The sequence below is a fragment of the Melopsittacus undulatus genome, chromosome 1, assembly GCF_012275295.1.
Source record: "Melopsittacus undulatus isolate bMelUnd1 chromosome 1, bMelUnd1.mat.Z, whole genome shotgun sequence".
NCBI classification, from domain to species: Eukaryota; Metazoa; Chordata; class Aves; order Psittaciformes; family Psittaculidae; genus Melopsittacus; species Melopsittacus undulatus.
In genome coordinates, this window is record NC_047527.1 from 73,875,303 (window position 1) to 73,891,127 (window position 15,825).

The 15,825-nt window shown below is 38.5% G+C and overlaps 1 protein-coding gene across 2 annotated transcripts in view; it reads right to left on the reverse strand.

Moving 5' to 3' along the window:
* CTNND2 (catenin delta 2) overlaps window positions 1-15,825 on the reverse strand; it is a 646,172-nt gene that overhangs the window by 76,729 nt on the left and 553,618 nt on the right. For both annotated transcript variants that reach the window (XM_013130147.3, XM_034063316.1), the window contains exon 15: window positions 10,264-10,437. In XM_013130147.3, coding sequence (XP_012985601.2) covers window positions 10,264-10,437 — 174 coding nt within the window. The remainder of the gene's footprint in view (window positions 1-10,263; window positions 10,438-15,825) is intronic.

The window sequence follows — 15,825 nt, forward strand, 5'->3', positions numbered from 1 at the left end:
CATCTCTCACTTGGCAGCTGATCATGACATTACTGGCATGCCCTTGTCTGCATGTTAAAGTGAAGTATCATGTTCTCATGTGAACATCCTTCTTGCTTGACAGTAAAAATGATGAACAGAGTTGTTTACTTCTAAGAAAATGGTCTACGAGCTTTAAAGACTATCACGCCAGTGAACCTCCCCATGGATGAGGTCTTTGCAGTGGGCTGTGACTAGGAGGTCCATCCAATGCTGCACAACCCGGGGTCCCAGCACTTGAAGGGATGAAAGATTAACCATACTACCTCTTTTTCATTCCACTCTGAGCTCTTGAAATTGGAAAAAGTCTAAACAAGACCAAAACTGTGACCGTGTGATTCTAAAACCTATGGGTATTGCCAAAGTTGAGATATTTGGACACCTGCAGGATGTGCATGTCTTCTCAGCACAGCCCACTTCAAAACAGTCTATCTACTAGGCATATATTCCTTCCCACATCCCAAACTCTTCTCTGGAATTTTCAGACAGTACACATTCGTGATCCTTGTATTAACAGCTGAAAAGAATTTATTGAAGCAGAGCTTCTCCCTTCTTTCAGTGCTACGCAATGCTATCGTACCAGGTGAAGAAAGTTCTTTGGAGTGTTTCAAATACAGAATAGACCTTAGAATTTTCGTATCGTAAAGACCCTCCTCTTTTGAAAAACTTTCCTTAAAGAACAGTCAGATCACACCCTAGAGAAGTTACATCACAATAGTGCTCATCCATAAGCAGAAACGGCAAAAACTAATGCCATGAAATAAAGCATTGTAGAAAGGTAAACATATTCACTGCCAGCAGACCATGCTCAGCCTCTGTATACAGCCTCTACTTACCATGAAGTGCTCATTTCAAATGCTAGCATCTGTTTATACTATAGACGGGTGCCCTGAATAGCAGAAGCCAGAACATATTTTATGATAAGAGGAAAGAGACAAGGGCTGTGATGTTGCAATATCTGGAGTGCAAATTCATTCCAGGTGACGTCATTCAGGGGAAATTGGAAAAAGGAAAAGAAACCAGGATTTTAAAAATATTATTTTATTATTTCTCTTCTATAGTAAATAAGCATAATAAAAGCCAACTGCCTGGACGTTACTGTAGATGAAAGTAGTAGCAGTTGCAATAAGCCTTCAAGTCAGGTAAATGGGACATAGGGTTCTCAAAATCACTGAGCACAGTGATGTACTATGTCTGCAATGTAAATATGCCATCATTTTCTGCAGCAAAGCAAATAGCACTCAGGTCAGAGAAGTGGTAGCAGGATTCTTGACTGACCTGATTCTACACTCTCCCAGTCTTCTGTAGAGTCAGTGTATAAGATGATCATCAGATAAAAAACTAGAACACATCTTAAGCATCAGTGAGTTTAACAGGAAGTATCTGCTGAAAAAATTATTTTTATACCTTGATCTTAATGGGACAGTAAACATAAAGGATGCTATGGAAAAACCTAAGTAATATTTCTAAGCTTCCTGCTGTAATAAACATATGTTTACCTGCCAGTTAAACACACGCTTCCCTGCAGGTGGAAGTACCCAAAGTAATAGCTTTCTTTGCACTGAAAACCTGCCATTGCTGTAGTCTCTACACCTCTCCCAGGGGAGGCCTCTGCTGTGTCTGCTGTGATTACAAGGTGACTGCTGGAGTGAGTTCATGGTTAGCACTGAGACCATCTTTTGAAAGGAGTGAGCCTGTCTGGTTGAGGTGAAAGTTCCAGCTAGCAGACAGTATACTGAAAGATGCTGTTTTTCACTGCAAAAGTACCTCACAGATGAAGTGCCTCCAATACAAATCAAATGGGGAATCAGCCAGGGTGTTGTGGGTTTTTTTTGTTTTGTTTGTTTGTTTTAATTATTTGTGTCTATTCAATATCTGAGAGAATTTAAAATGATCTTATAGGTTATTCACTATATGATAAAAACCTCCATATTAAAGCCTAGTATATGGTTTTGCTTTGATATTTTTAGGCAGCTATCAAGGGAAAACACAAGTACTTGTTTTATGAAACCCAGATTTACAACCGAATTCTTGGGTTGTAATATTTTCATCTCCATTCCAAAACAAAAGTTTAAAAGAAACAAATGAAGAAATTTTTGTAAACTCTAAGGAGAGTAGAAGACGTTCTAGGAGAAACACTGAAGTAACTCAGTATGAAAAAAAAGAGGGACTATAAACCTTCTTACTGAATAAATGAAATGCAGCCTTCAGCATTGCAATGAACCAATTAATTTGATCACAATAGGAAAAAATATGCTCCAAAGTTTTCACAGGGGAAGAATACCGATATAATGTTTTACAGACGCACATATGCATACACATACATAAAACAATGGAAGAAACAGAGAAAAGCAAGTACAAAACCTCGCCTATCCCCTGTGTATTCCTCTTCCCCCAAACGCTCTTTTTCCAAAGGATGTCATCCATTTTGGGAAGAGTTCAGACTGCTCAATGTGTGATTCGCTATCATGTCATCTGGGTTTTCAAGTCATGCACCTTAGGCAGAAATACAGAAATGTCTATTAACTGTTTCAACAGTCTCTGGAGAACTTTCCATGTGGAAAGTGGTAAGAACTGTCTGTGTCTCTTTCCTTAAGCTGCCAATTAGGACAAGTCTCTGAAAGCAATTATGCTGTGTTGTGCAGATTTCAGGAACGCTCAAATTGAGATGCCTCAAAATGGGTATTATATTCTCACAGAGAATGGAAAAATTGATTTCGCTCTTGCGTATCCTGATGATCCTTTTGTTTGCCTAAAGCCATCATGAAACGCGCCCGCATTTCCACATTGCAGGTCAATTGCTAATATGAGCTCAGTGATGTATAAAGAGAAGAGGTGAAAGACCATAAAAATAAAGAGACAAAGGGTTTGTTGCCTATCAGTAGGTAAATGAGGCACTCTGCCAATATACTTAATCATCCCGTTACTCCACAAATCAGTGGCAGTGTCAGCGATCAAATAGCTGTTCACTTGTAAAGAGGAAAGGCTCCTATGGGAACAGCAAACACAAGGAGACAAAAATTAAAATAAAACCATTATTGTTGCATCAGATTGTGGCTAAATTATCAGAGACAAGCACAGAAGCCACAATTTGTGCATGAATACACTTTACAGATAATTGAATTTGGGGGGCATAACTACTATATATCACTTTGAAGGCACATAGTGCATCTATATGTCCGCTTTCATTAGCCGTTTCCTTTTTATCTTTCTCATAATAATTAAGTAGAAAAATATAGTAAACCAGAAAATTATTTTTTAGTTTGCCACAGTTATTATTATAGAGTACCATTTCCAGAGCTGAATGCTTCTGGGGATTAAGATTACATAAGGCTGACACTCAACAAAAGAGTAATGAATCTAAATAAAATGTAATTTATTTATTTTTTTTCAGAAGGAAAAGAAAAGCATTTATGTACTTAACTCCTTTTAGTGTTTCTTGTGGCTTTCTTTATTCTCTATAAAGCCCCATCATGAGAGACCAAACTTAAAATTGAAGAAATGTTCAGCACAAAATGGAAAAGAAAAAAATCCACCAAAATAAACTGACCTCTCTCTCCATGCCAAGGAATACCAGCAACTGTATGCACTTGATATTTTTAATGGATTCACCTTCCTGCCATTGATATCAGTGTTATTGGGGTACCTTGAGAATATTTCATGATCATGCACCTCAGTTTTGACTTGAATCTGTATTGCATTAGTACAGTTCAACACTATGACTCAAAGACTATTAAAACATCAAATACTAAAGGGAATTCCTGAGACATAAACTACATAGTGAAAGCCAAATCAGGGAAGCAAATATAACAAAACAAACTACATTACCAACAGAATCAGGAAGATTAGAGAGACTTGGAATTTGTTAGGAGAGGCTTAGAAAGTGGCTGTCTACTAACAGGAGTGGAACTATAGCACATGGAAGACAAATGCATGTTGAATAATAAAGATCAATGAATAATCAAAGATCAATATTCCTCTTTGCCTGATCCCATTCAATGCAGTAATACATGCATAAGGTAAAAAAGAAAATATTTTACATTCTGCTTACAAAATCACAGCTCTGCTTTACTCAAACTGCTCTACTAGGGTCCCTGAGAAATCACACAAGTCACCCGACAGAAAGCAACGGTCTGAAATCCTGATTATTTTTTTGCAGTTTCTGAAGAGAGTCCTAGGAACTTTGCTCCCTAATGGCAGTGTTTTACTCTCGGAAATGATCCCATCCTGTAAGCCATGAGTATGTTCTCTACATCTTTGTGCTGGGACACAAGAAAAGTATCAACTGGTTTCTGTCCTCTTGCTTCATTACCTCAGTCAAGCTTAAAGAGAAAGGTAAAAATCTGGTGGGTAAAGACATACAGTGAGAAAACTAAAATGGTGTTAACAAAAGATATCTTAAATGTTTTAGGAATGTAAAGGTCATATGGAACTGTCCTTGCACCTCACCATTCTTGGTTCTGCAGTACAAGTATGTACGGTGCATTCAGAATGATCTGAGAGCCACACCAAAACAAACACTGTATGAAAGAAAGGCTTTGAGACAAAAGTGACACATCTCATGGGAAGCAAACTGACTGAGTATTAGTAAGGGATTTCTTTGAGTATGAATTCACTATGAGCTACTGTACTCCCAATTCTACAAACCGATGTCCAAGTTGATTCCCTGATGTCTGTTATACAGGTGTTTGCAGCAGCAGGTCATGCTTCTTGAATATTTCCTGTCCCTTGAATCTTGTATCCCTTTCCAAGGAACCAATATGTTTTTCTGTATTAACTGATGCTGCCACATCTCCAGGGGGAATCCACACAGGTAAGAGCTCCAGACAGCCTAAAGCATTGGTTATTCAAGAAGTTTGCCTTTATTATGTGGTGTGTAAAAAGACCCTTAAGAGGGTCTTCTCCACCCTATAACATAAGGATTCATAAAGATAGTACTTTTGGAAAAAATGAATATAAGCCTTCTCACTGTAAGCCAAAAAACTTTCTCTTGGAACAGCCCAATGAAACTTGGAAGGGTTAGTATGTAAATAACTAGAATCAGAAAAGTCTGCCAAGGACCCACAGTATGTCTTTGCCTGGTAAGAAGAAGACTGATAACCTAAATGTCTGCTGCTTTACACAATAATTACACATTATCTGCAAGTGTCTGGATGGTGAGGAGCTTGACATTCTTTTCATGCTACTCTTTGAAGTAAGCACAGTGACCTTGTGACTGAATCAGTCCATTTAATGTTTTCAGTTTCCTTATCAAATAATCTACCTATTCAAGCTCTTGCTCTGACAAGAGTCAGATTTCTCTATGACAGAATTAAGAAAATAAATCTAGTTGCTAGCCTAAGGAACAAAGACCAAGATTGCATCTAGCTATCTCAAGAGATCAAGCAAATGACCCATGAAGGCCATCCACATGGGTATTGCACCTGCTGGGGATCAAAGTCAGGGACATTCAGTTATCTAACCAAAGAGCCTTATTCCCTGCTGAGTATGATCAAACATGGAAGTGAAAAGATAGGAGCTAGAAAGAACTAGCCAAAGGATGCTACAAGCTCATGCAACTGCAGACTTAATTAGAACACCACTTGCTCCTGATGTTAAGGAGCCCAAGGAGGCATGAGAAGAGCGATCAGCAGAACTGCTACCTTGGACTTCTGGAGTCTTTAGTTTCTGCAATCAAAAATGATTTTATAAATACACTAGCAACAAAAAGACATATTTGGATATACTGGATATAAGGAAGAAGTTCTTTACTGTTAGGGTGGTGAGGCACTGGAATGGGTTGCCCAGGAAGTTCTGAATGCTCCATCCCTGGCAATGTTCAAGGCCAGGTTGGACAGAGCCTTTGGTGGCATGGTTTAGTGGGAGGTGTCCCTGCCTATGGCAGGGGGGTTAGAACTAGATAATCTTAAGGTCCTTTCCAACCTTAACTATTCTATGATTGCATGATTCTATGATTCTATCACATGGTATGCACAGGGCAATCCCATGCAATGCGAAAGGCTTGGGAAGAGTGGCTGGAAAGCTGCTTAGTGGAAAAGGACCTGTGGGTGTTGGTCAACAACTGTCCAAGTGTGAGCCAGCAGCATACCCAGGCAGTCAAGAAGGCCAACAGCATCCTGGTTTGTATCACAAATAGTGTGGCCAGCAGGACCAGGGAAAGGACTGTCCCCCTGCACTTCAAATATTGTGCTCACTTCTGGGCCCCTCACTACAAGAAAGACATTGAGGTGCTGGAGCACATTCAAAGAAGGGCAATGATGCTGGTGAAATGTCTAGACAAGTAGTCCTACGTGGAGTGGCTGAGGGAACTGGGGTTGTTTAGCCTGGAGAAAAGGAGGCTCAAGGGAGACCGTATCACTCTCTACAGCTACCTGAAAGGAGGCTGTAGTGAGGTGGGTGTTGGTCTCTTCTCTCAGGTAAGAATCAATAGGACAAGAGGAAATATCCGAAGATTGCAAAAGGAGAGGTTTAAACTGAATATGAGCAAGCTGGGCCTTTTAGGCTGGAGAAGAGATGGCTGAGAGGGTATCTTATCAATAAATATTAATGTCTTAAGGGCAGGTTATTGAAAGGATGGGGACAGACTCTTTCCAGTGGTGCTCAATGACAGGATAAGGGGCAGCTGGCAAAAAATGAAACACAGGAAGTTACAGCTGAGTATGAGGAAGAACTTTCCTACTTTGAGGGTGACAAAGCACTGGTGACAAAGCCCAGAGGTTGTGGAGTCTCCTCTAAAGATGTTCACAACTTGCCTGCATGTGACCCTATGCAGCCTGCTCTAGTTGAACCTCCTTGAGTGGGACATTGGACTATAGGTTCCTTCCAAAACAAACCATTCTGTGATTCCATGATCCACCCATTAAAGCAAATGAGGGAGGTCTGTAAAGCCTGAAAGTAACTGGGACAGAATGCTGGCCACACAGAAGGGATTAACCAAGGCCCAGAGCAGTTTTGCTACCTGTTCTAGTGTAAATCACTGTGTTACCAACAGAAACAGTAGATCTTGTGTTCTGGTTTTAAAAGATATGAATTAATATATAAGTTATGATAGGATTTTGAAACAAAACAGGATCATGAGTGAAGAAATTACTTGTCAGGGTTTGACAAAACTAAGGAAACCCTACTTGTGGTGACAACACTGTTTTTAACTGTACATAATAGAAAAGATAATATTGTAGGACCAGAGGCAATGGGAACAAACTGAAACACAGAACATTTACAGGACATCACAAAATGCTTTTTCACTGTGAAGGTGACTGAGCACTAACAGAGGTTGCAGAGAGGTTGTGGAGTGTCCATTCCCAGAGATGTTAAAAAACCCATCTGTGACATGGTCCTGGGCAACTTGAGGTGAACCTCTTGAGCTGGGGGTTTGACCAGATGACCTCCATGGTTCACTTACAACTTCAGCCCTTCTGTGATTCTATGAGTTAACAGCAATTATTGCAGGAATGTCTCTGGCAAATGAAGAGACATCAGCCTAAATTCAGCTGTCAGATAACAGACAGAAATAGACTATAGACAGACATAGTAATATACACATATTCTGTATCTCCTTTCTCTTGGACAAGGAAATTTTGTTCAGAAGGGATATAACCTTGGATTCTTGACATCGTTAACTCTAGGATATTCTGCATATAACTTTTTACATGCTCAATAGATTTAATGCATTAATAGCCTATTGACCAAGGTGAAAAGTAAAAAGAACTTGTCACTTTTATTCCCACCACCTAAGGAAAAGTACTGATGCCAGACTACATATAAAAAGATCTATGGAGGTTTCCTGGTACAGGATGAGTTGTAGTTTTATACCTTATATATATATTTCTTTTTTTTTTAATCCAAGGTATTAAATAATGGATATGAGGTTGCAGAAAGGACTTCAGGTTTGAAGTGTTACAGTGACAGAAATTTCTTCATAAGAAGGCAAGTGTCTTCAGAATACAGCTGAGTGAGTCAGCAAACCTGTTTTTATTTGTGCTCACTTTCCCTTCATAATGGCATTGGCTAAGCACTGTCTGTGTTACTAGTGCTACCTCTTGATCATCGAAGAAAATGAGATAACTTTATACCAGAGGATAGAAAAGGATGAAAGAGACAGGACAGAATTACGTAAGCAGGTCAAAGGCACTGTATTTCTTCCCATAAGAGACTGTATCTTCAGAAGTGTGTGAGCATGCCTGGTGCACAGTCTGCCTCATATATTCTGGGATTCTTTTGACATCAAAATAATGCTAATTGCAAAAAAACCCTAAAATTGCTATTAATAGCAACATAATTTATTTTCACGCAGTTTGCTCTTTTTCTTTCAGTCCATCATAAAGTTATTCTTGACAGATTTCAGGTAAAAAAGAAAAACCCACACTTCTTTTTGCATTCTTTTGTAAGTACAATTTCTTGGGGGAGCTAAAAAAATTTAAAGTCTCACTTGGGAATAACCTCTTCTTTTAAGAGTTTTCTATCTTTTATTTCAGTCATTTTATATCCAGAAGACTGAACCAGTGGAAAGGAGAGGTCAAAAGGTGGAAACATCAATGCTTATATAATCCCTGAAAAGGATTATTCCCCTCACAAAAAACAGCTAGTATGGCATGTGAAATTAAGGACATTTATTCTGTGTTAGCACATCACTTGCAATGGAATTGATGAATCTTTACAAAAACAGAGCAACTTGAGAACAACTGAGCTTTTCCCATGGTATCAGTGAGATAGCATGAAAGTTTGAATCAGTTTTTCTAACCTGGCACTTGCCAAAGAGCTCTGCGGAGCTTTGCTTCCTCTTCCTGTTCACTTTTGCCAGCTAAAGAATCACAGGTATACAGATTTATTAGAAATGGGAGAAGGGGTACCACTTGGATTTTAGCACTCCTATTAGTTCTGGCAAAAAACGCATGCATTGTTTTCTCATTTGGACCACGGCTACATCCATTCCCAGATGGAATAAAAACACATTTTTTGTGTTTCTGTGCCACGATTACACAATCTGATGTGGTCTACAACATGAGAATAATAAAAGTATAATGATTTTCAGGCACAGTGTATACATAGCACTTTATAGCACTAAAATTGCTGGACAAATACTTTGTGATTCATTTAATACGTCATTGAATGCAACAGTTAAAGGCATTTTGTAAGTTTGGCGGAAAACAGTGCTCAAAAAAATGACATGCCTCTGAAGATCTACTGAATGTGCCAACTCAAATCCCAGTAAAACTTTATGGGAAAAATCCCCAATTTATTAGTGTTATGGATAACATTTCAAAATGAATGCCTAATTAAATTGATATTTACCTATTACATATGAATGTCCAACTGCTTAAAACCAAATAGGGTATCTGCTGAGACATAACTCTGATAGCTTCCCTTCTGCATATGTGTGTTTTCATAGTAAGTGAGAAAAAATCCCACTGAGAGTTAACTTAAAATCAATGCATTACATTCATAAAATAGGAATAGTACTTTCACCCAATCAAACCAGTTTACCATCAGGAAAGCAATAAAGAAATTGCCCTAAAAAGTAAACCAGGCTCAACTGGTATCTTGAAAGTTACTGATTTGTTCTATATTTAGAAATATTTTTAAAAACTAGTAAATGAGCCCTTAATATTTTTCTCAGTTCACCACAAATAATGCAAGAGAGAAAAATGGATCTATGGAATATAATAGAAAAGTAGGATTACTTGGAATAGAGTGCCTTGATTAAGCGTTTTCTTTGTCACTGGTCATATTTAATCACAGTGACATTTTAATAACGTCTTATTTTTTAAAAATGTCGATGGTAAGATGACTTCTGTTGCTGTTACATCATTTATATCTTCTTCTGCTCCTGCCTGGTTTCTCTTAAGAGACAGAATGTCAACCAGTTTCTGCAGTGACAGAACAATATGGTTTCACTTGATTGTCACTGGTGATACTTTTAGCTCATTTTTCACTGCTCTGTCACCCATATTCATAAGGAAGCTGCTTCTCCTCATTTGGATATTGGTTTTCAGCTGCAATTTTTCATACTTGACTTGACCAATGTGATTTTTCCTGCTGTATGCTGACTTTTGCTATGATATGACTATCTGTATCAATTCAGAGAACTTAAAATACTACCTCAAATTTGACTGTAGATAGCTCTGTGAAAACAAGAGAGTTATTCCACTACGAGGAGCATTCAGCCACATTTGTATCACCAATTTGCTGTCACCTGTAGGGTTTTTCTGAACTGAAAAAAAATACATATCAAGTTAATATTCCTACCTTCCAACTCCCGGCAGCCAAGTTCTGCAGTGCCCCTGCTGCTCCCTCCAGTGTGTCTGGATTTGAGCACTCAGAAAGAAGTGTGAGGTAGGGTTTGACTATTGAAGGGTGCCACAGCATCTGGATTCCTTTGGGTGGTTCTGCACAGTCTGGAAGAGGTCCTACGCCATCCCACTGTTGGAAAGTACAAATCAAATTGTCAGCAAGGAAAAGTGACATACTTCAAAACTGCCTCGGTTGAAGCTGTAACAACTGTGTGTGCATGCATGAAGGCAGCTGCCCACAAGGAGCCGTTCTCAGTTTTAGCACATCACTTCATAGGGAAACCAAATTTCCTATTCAACACTCATAGAATAGCTATAGCATTGGCAGAGATCACAGTGTTTTAGCTAGCTGGCATAACAAAACCACTTTTCACTGCATTTACTTTTTGAGGTAGGAACAGAAGCCCAGTGGAACACGAATGTATCTTAAGAGGCAAATCTAGAACTTGCATGGGAAGAAGAGATTTTCCTTTTTCACATCTTGCTCAGTTTCTGTATCCTCTCTTTTCTTATGAGGGAAAAAACAACAACATGAAACACTACTGTAGAAAACCGAATAATTCAAGCCCATGAGCCCTCCACCCCTAAAAGGCCCAAGTGTGATAAGTCTTTTTCAACTGCACAACTTCTGCCTTCTCACTGTGCAAGTGCTGTGGCATTTGGACATACAGCAATACAGCCAGATAGCTGTATGGTCTGAGACATGAAGCTGGTAGAACCACGTCTCACAAACCAGACCTTTCCTCTCATCACATACAGAGTTTTGCCATGAATATAATCCTGGTCTGATATCCAAAATGGGAAATATTAGAAGCTGGAGAACAAGCAGGTTATTGCACAAACTTCACTCTTACCAGAAAAAGAAACATTTTTTGCAGAAGAACAGGGATTCACCTCTCCAGTGGAATGCCCAATATCTGCAGCTAAGTATGGAACACCTTAAAAGAAGGAAATTCAAGAACTTTTTTTTTGCTTTTTTTAAACAAAAGAAAGATGGGGAATACACTTTTACTGAAAGCTAAAATGTGATTTCTGTCTTTATATGTAGTGTATGTTTTGCTTTGCTTTGTTCAGATAAAAGGATTTAGAAAATTCACAGCCTTAATACCATTGTTTGGAACAAGTCTTGCCCTTTTAATAAAATCTCTTTTCTAACACCTCTGACATGCCCAGACTGCCATGATACAAAGTAAACCTTTTAATGCCTTGGGTTACAGCTTATGTGATTACATGGACGAAAAATGTGTATCATAACATTAAACATCTACTAGACATACAAAGATAGCACAAGCCAAATTAATCCCTTGTTTAGCTCTGCAACAGTTGATTTGATTTTTTATGAATTCAACAACACAATACCTGCACCCAGAAAGACCAAGACTATCTCGTTTTCAGGAAGTGTCAATCATCATTTAAATTAACTTCAAAAATCTACATGTATTTTAAGAGACAACGAGAACACATCTTTTCTAACAACAACTATCATAAATTAATTTCAACAATGTCTTACTAGATGACTACCACTGAGAATGTATACCACTACTGTTTTCTAAATTAAAGCAGAACAAACACCTAAGTGGAAAGCCAGTGGGACCATTTAACACAAATGAACGGTTACTGAAAACCAGAAAGCTGCTCAGATATGAAACTCACTGCACTTTACAAAAGTTACTGTAGTTTAAAAGAACTTGCACACAATATCCAGGGGTGGTTGAGAAACTACAGGAAAATCGCCTTCTGGAGAAACAATCCCTTTAAATAACATTATTATAGAGCTGTGCCTTTAAATTTTTTAATGCATTTCTGCCTTTAAACCAACAGGTTGATTCCACTGCATACGCCTCAGTTCTTCTTTTTTTCTCCATATAAATCACCATTCTTGCCAGAAATGACTTCTTGTCAGCTCATAAAAAATACATTAAAACCTGCTTCTTATTTTAACTCTTGGAATTCAATCATTTCCACTGTCAGAATTTCTTGAGAAACAAATGAGAAACATACCTTACAGGTCAAATTTGACCCTACACCACTAATGACTTGTGAAGTCCAAGGGCACAAATTCAGGTCTTCATCTGTCTCATTCCAATTTGCACGAATGATGCATGAATTATGCAGCTGAATAGTGTTTGCACAGGCTATTTACTATATTATTTCAGGGACAAAGTATATGATTCTACGAAATGTACCATATTTACTCAATACATTTTTTTGTGCACATGTGGGGATATAACTTATTTTTTTATTCAGGTATTTATACTCTTATAATGCCAAGGACTACTAAAACCAGCTGATGTAAACTGAGCTGTATATATGTTCATGTTGTTCTGGTACACATAAAGCAGTAAAATGATACTTGCAGATAAATTAATTTTTAATGTGGTTTTGCCATTCTGCTCAGTAATGAGAAAACATCAAAGAAAAAAAAGCTAGACAAATTACTGTATTTCTCTGCCTTTCTTTCAACTCACTGGCAGCATGATTGCATTAATTTATCACCAATTGTAGGGAAAGACCTTTTTCTTGAAGCACTGTGAAGCCTCAGGTTCCTTGTAAAGGTGATGGAAGTCTTTGGTACTGTACACGCATGTGCAGTGAAGGCACAGTAAATCTCGTGAGTCTGGATAATGTCCTGCCTATTGTTTGAATGTGGTGTGTGTGCCCAGAGCAGCTGAGCAGCATGCACAGAGAAGGTGTCACTGCCAGCCATGCAAAATGTACATGCTGTGCCTACACCTTCAAGGTTGTGCGATAAAGGATGCCAGAACATTAGCTGCTTTCCAGGAGGTAGAGGTCATAAGCAACTGACCTGTCAAACACTCCTGTCTCCATGTTTCAGCTCCTCTCTGCTCCTGCATGTGTGACCTCAGCTAACCCTTTACTGAAGGGTTTAATGGCTTCTGGCATCTTCCACATAGCTGAGACTAGTGCCTACAGCTGTACAGCCCAACTGTTACAGGGCATGCAGGACTGATACAGGTCAGAAAAGAAGCTATCGTAAAGGAGATTTTCCTGAACTTCATCGATTTGTTTTGTATTTCATAAATATAAGCATTGATTGCCTGAATGAAAAAAAATATGACATTACAGTCCATTTTCTTGTGGCTAAAGCACGGCAGAATTTGCTTGGTAGTACACATTGCTCAATACTAATGAACTGAGGCAGCATGCTAAACAACTCTACCCAGTGAATTACTGGAATGGCTACTGTGTTGTTGCAGACCATCAGGAATGATCAGGAAGATCTATTTGAGATAGACTGTAGCTGTAGTAGCAGCCTCTGAAAAAGAGGACTGCACGCAATTACTCTCCCTAGCTTATGTTAAGAAGTTAAAAAAAGTCATAAACAAATATTCCTTCTAGGCTTCTCTCCTTCAGCTGAAATTACCCACATATATTATGGTTGAAGCTGACAAACTGTTTGCTACGTGGGTGAGATACAAATCTCTCATTTCCTGAAACTGATGCAAAGAAAGCATGAAAGTCAAGAAGAATAAAAAACTGAACGTGGAGATCTTTAAGAACAACAGACTTTTAAGAGCAAGAGTATTGTAATAAAGTTTCCGAAGTTTTCATATTACTAAGGAAGTTTGAGGCGAGAAAAAGATCATCCATTGAGATACTTCCCGATGCACCACAACGGATTATCTAATGCCTTCTTCCTCATATTAATGAAAGCAAACCAATGTTTATAGTGTAATTGTACTGAATGCCACAGAAGGCTTAAACTCAGTAAGAAGTGCATTCCCCATATACTGTTTTGTACCAAAAATATCAAGTTGGTGGGGTTTGTTATTAAGGAGTGTCACATGATGGTAGCTTTTCCTGTGATAACAACAGAACAGTGTTTTATTTTCATTTATTAAATGTGATTACTTTCCTCTCTGTCAGTCTGCGCAAAATAACACTACTAAAAAAAGAAAATCTAGGAAAACTCAACCAAAACCCAGCAATGACTAAACCCATCTTGATCTGTTTCCAGTGATCTTAGACATTTGAGATAGTCTGATAACATAGTAGCTATGCTCTTTGCAGCTGCAGTGGCAAAAACTATATCAGCAATTAAACAGTGCTCACCAAAAGCATTTTTGAAATGCCAAAGACTTTTAAACTAATGAGCCCCTTAAGAGGACAATGATTTCTCATCTTGCATATCTTAGGGGCTGTGGCAGTCTGTGCCAGCATGTCAGTACAACAACATCTTCTGGAAACCTCTGTCCAAGAGATGCATTAAGCAACACTGTCGAGAGCAGAAATCTAAACTTAAACAACAAAAATTAATCAAAATCACAATGCTTGCTTTCTGGGGTGATGGGAATCTATGCAGCTGACACACAGGAAGAAGGAATACCGCTATTTAGATCAAGTCAAATTTTTGTTGTTTGGGCTTCAAAAACAACCTGGTCATACATGATAATGACATTACCAGGGCATACAAGATGTTGCTGTGTAGATAAGCAAGAATTAAGAAATGGTTGCTAAGAAGCTCTATGAGAAGCTGTTCAATATAGTCAATTTCTTGCTAATGAACACTTGACATGACCAACTTGTAAAAGACAGGGAAGTAACAAGTGGAAATAATACCTTCCTGAGCAGAACATACTGGCAACAGAGCCTTTCACCTCTAATCTCAGTTGAGATTATTAGCTAAATCCAGAAGCTGCTGCCATTTCTGTTTCTGTGTTCATTTTTTTGGTATGGCATGGTAAAGTGCTGAAATGTAATTGACAAAATAGTGGTCTCGTCACATGAAAAGGCCTGACAGCTCTATTTTTTTATTCCTTTTGAAATATTATCTTAAATTTGCTATTTCACCTGGATAGAAGTATTTACAGCACATTCAGCAAGCATGGTAAAGGGATGTGCCAGGGAATTCATAATGATATATAATGGTGCTGTTACAACTTAAGGCTTCTGACAGAAGGTAGAAGAGGTCAGGCTCATTTCAAAAGTGTCACTTCCAATCAAAAATCATAATTTGGGCTAGATTCTGGGTTGGCAAAAATGATCACAGATGGGGAACTGGAGAGGAGTGTGAAGTCAAGAAGTCAGCCTGTTTCTTATAAGTGAAGAAATGAAATAGTGCCACATGTGCATATAATGGGCTGCATAACAAGACATAATGATTAATGACATCTTCCTGGTTCTTTTATGAAGTTGGACCATGGACCTTATTTTCCCTAACTGCTTTTTTGAACATAAGCCTTGTTTCTTGTACAGCTGAAAGAATAAACCTGCTGGCTGCCAACAGCAGGGACAAAATTTGCAGCAGTGGAAAAATTAGTTCCCATCTGAAGAGTGACATGATACAAGGCAGAGAGGTCTGTATCTGCAATGTCCTAGTTAGAGATGAGGGCCCCTGCAGCTGGACAACTCTGTGGTATGAACTGATCACAGGAAAGCAGCAGAGAATATAACAAACAACAGTGACAGCAGGGAATTAAAGTTCTTGGGGTCCGAGACAAGACATAAAGGCAGATGAGTCTCACCTGTTTTTCCTGTGGTCTTTATGGAAGTTTTG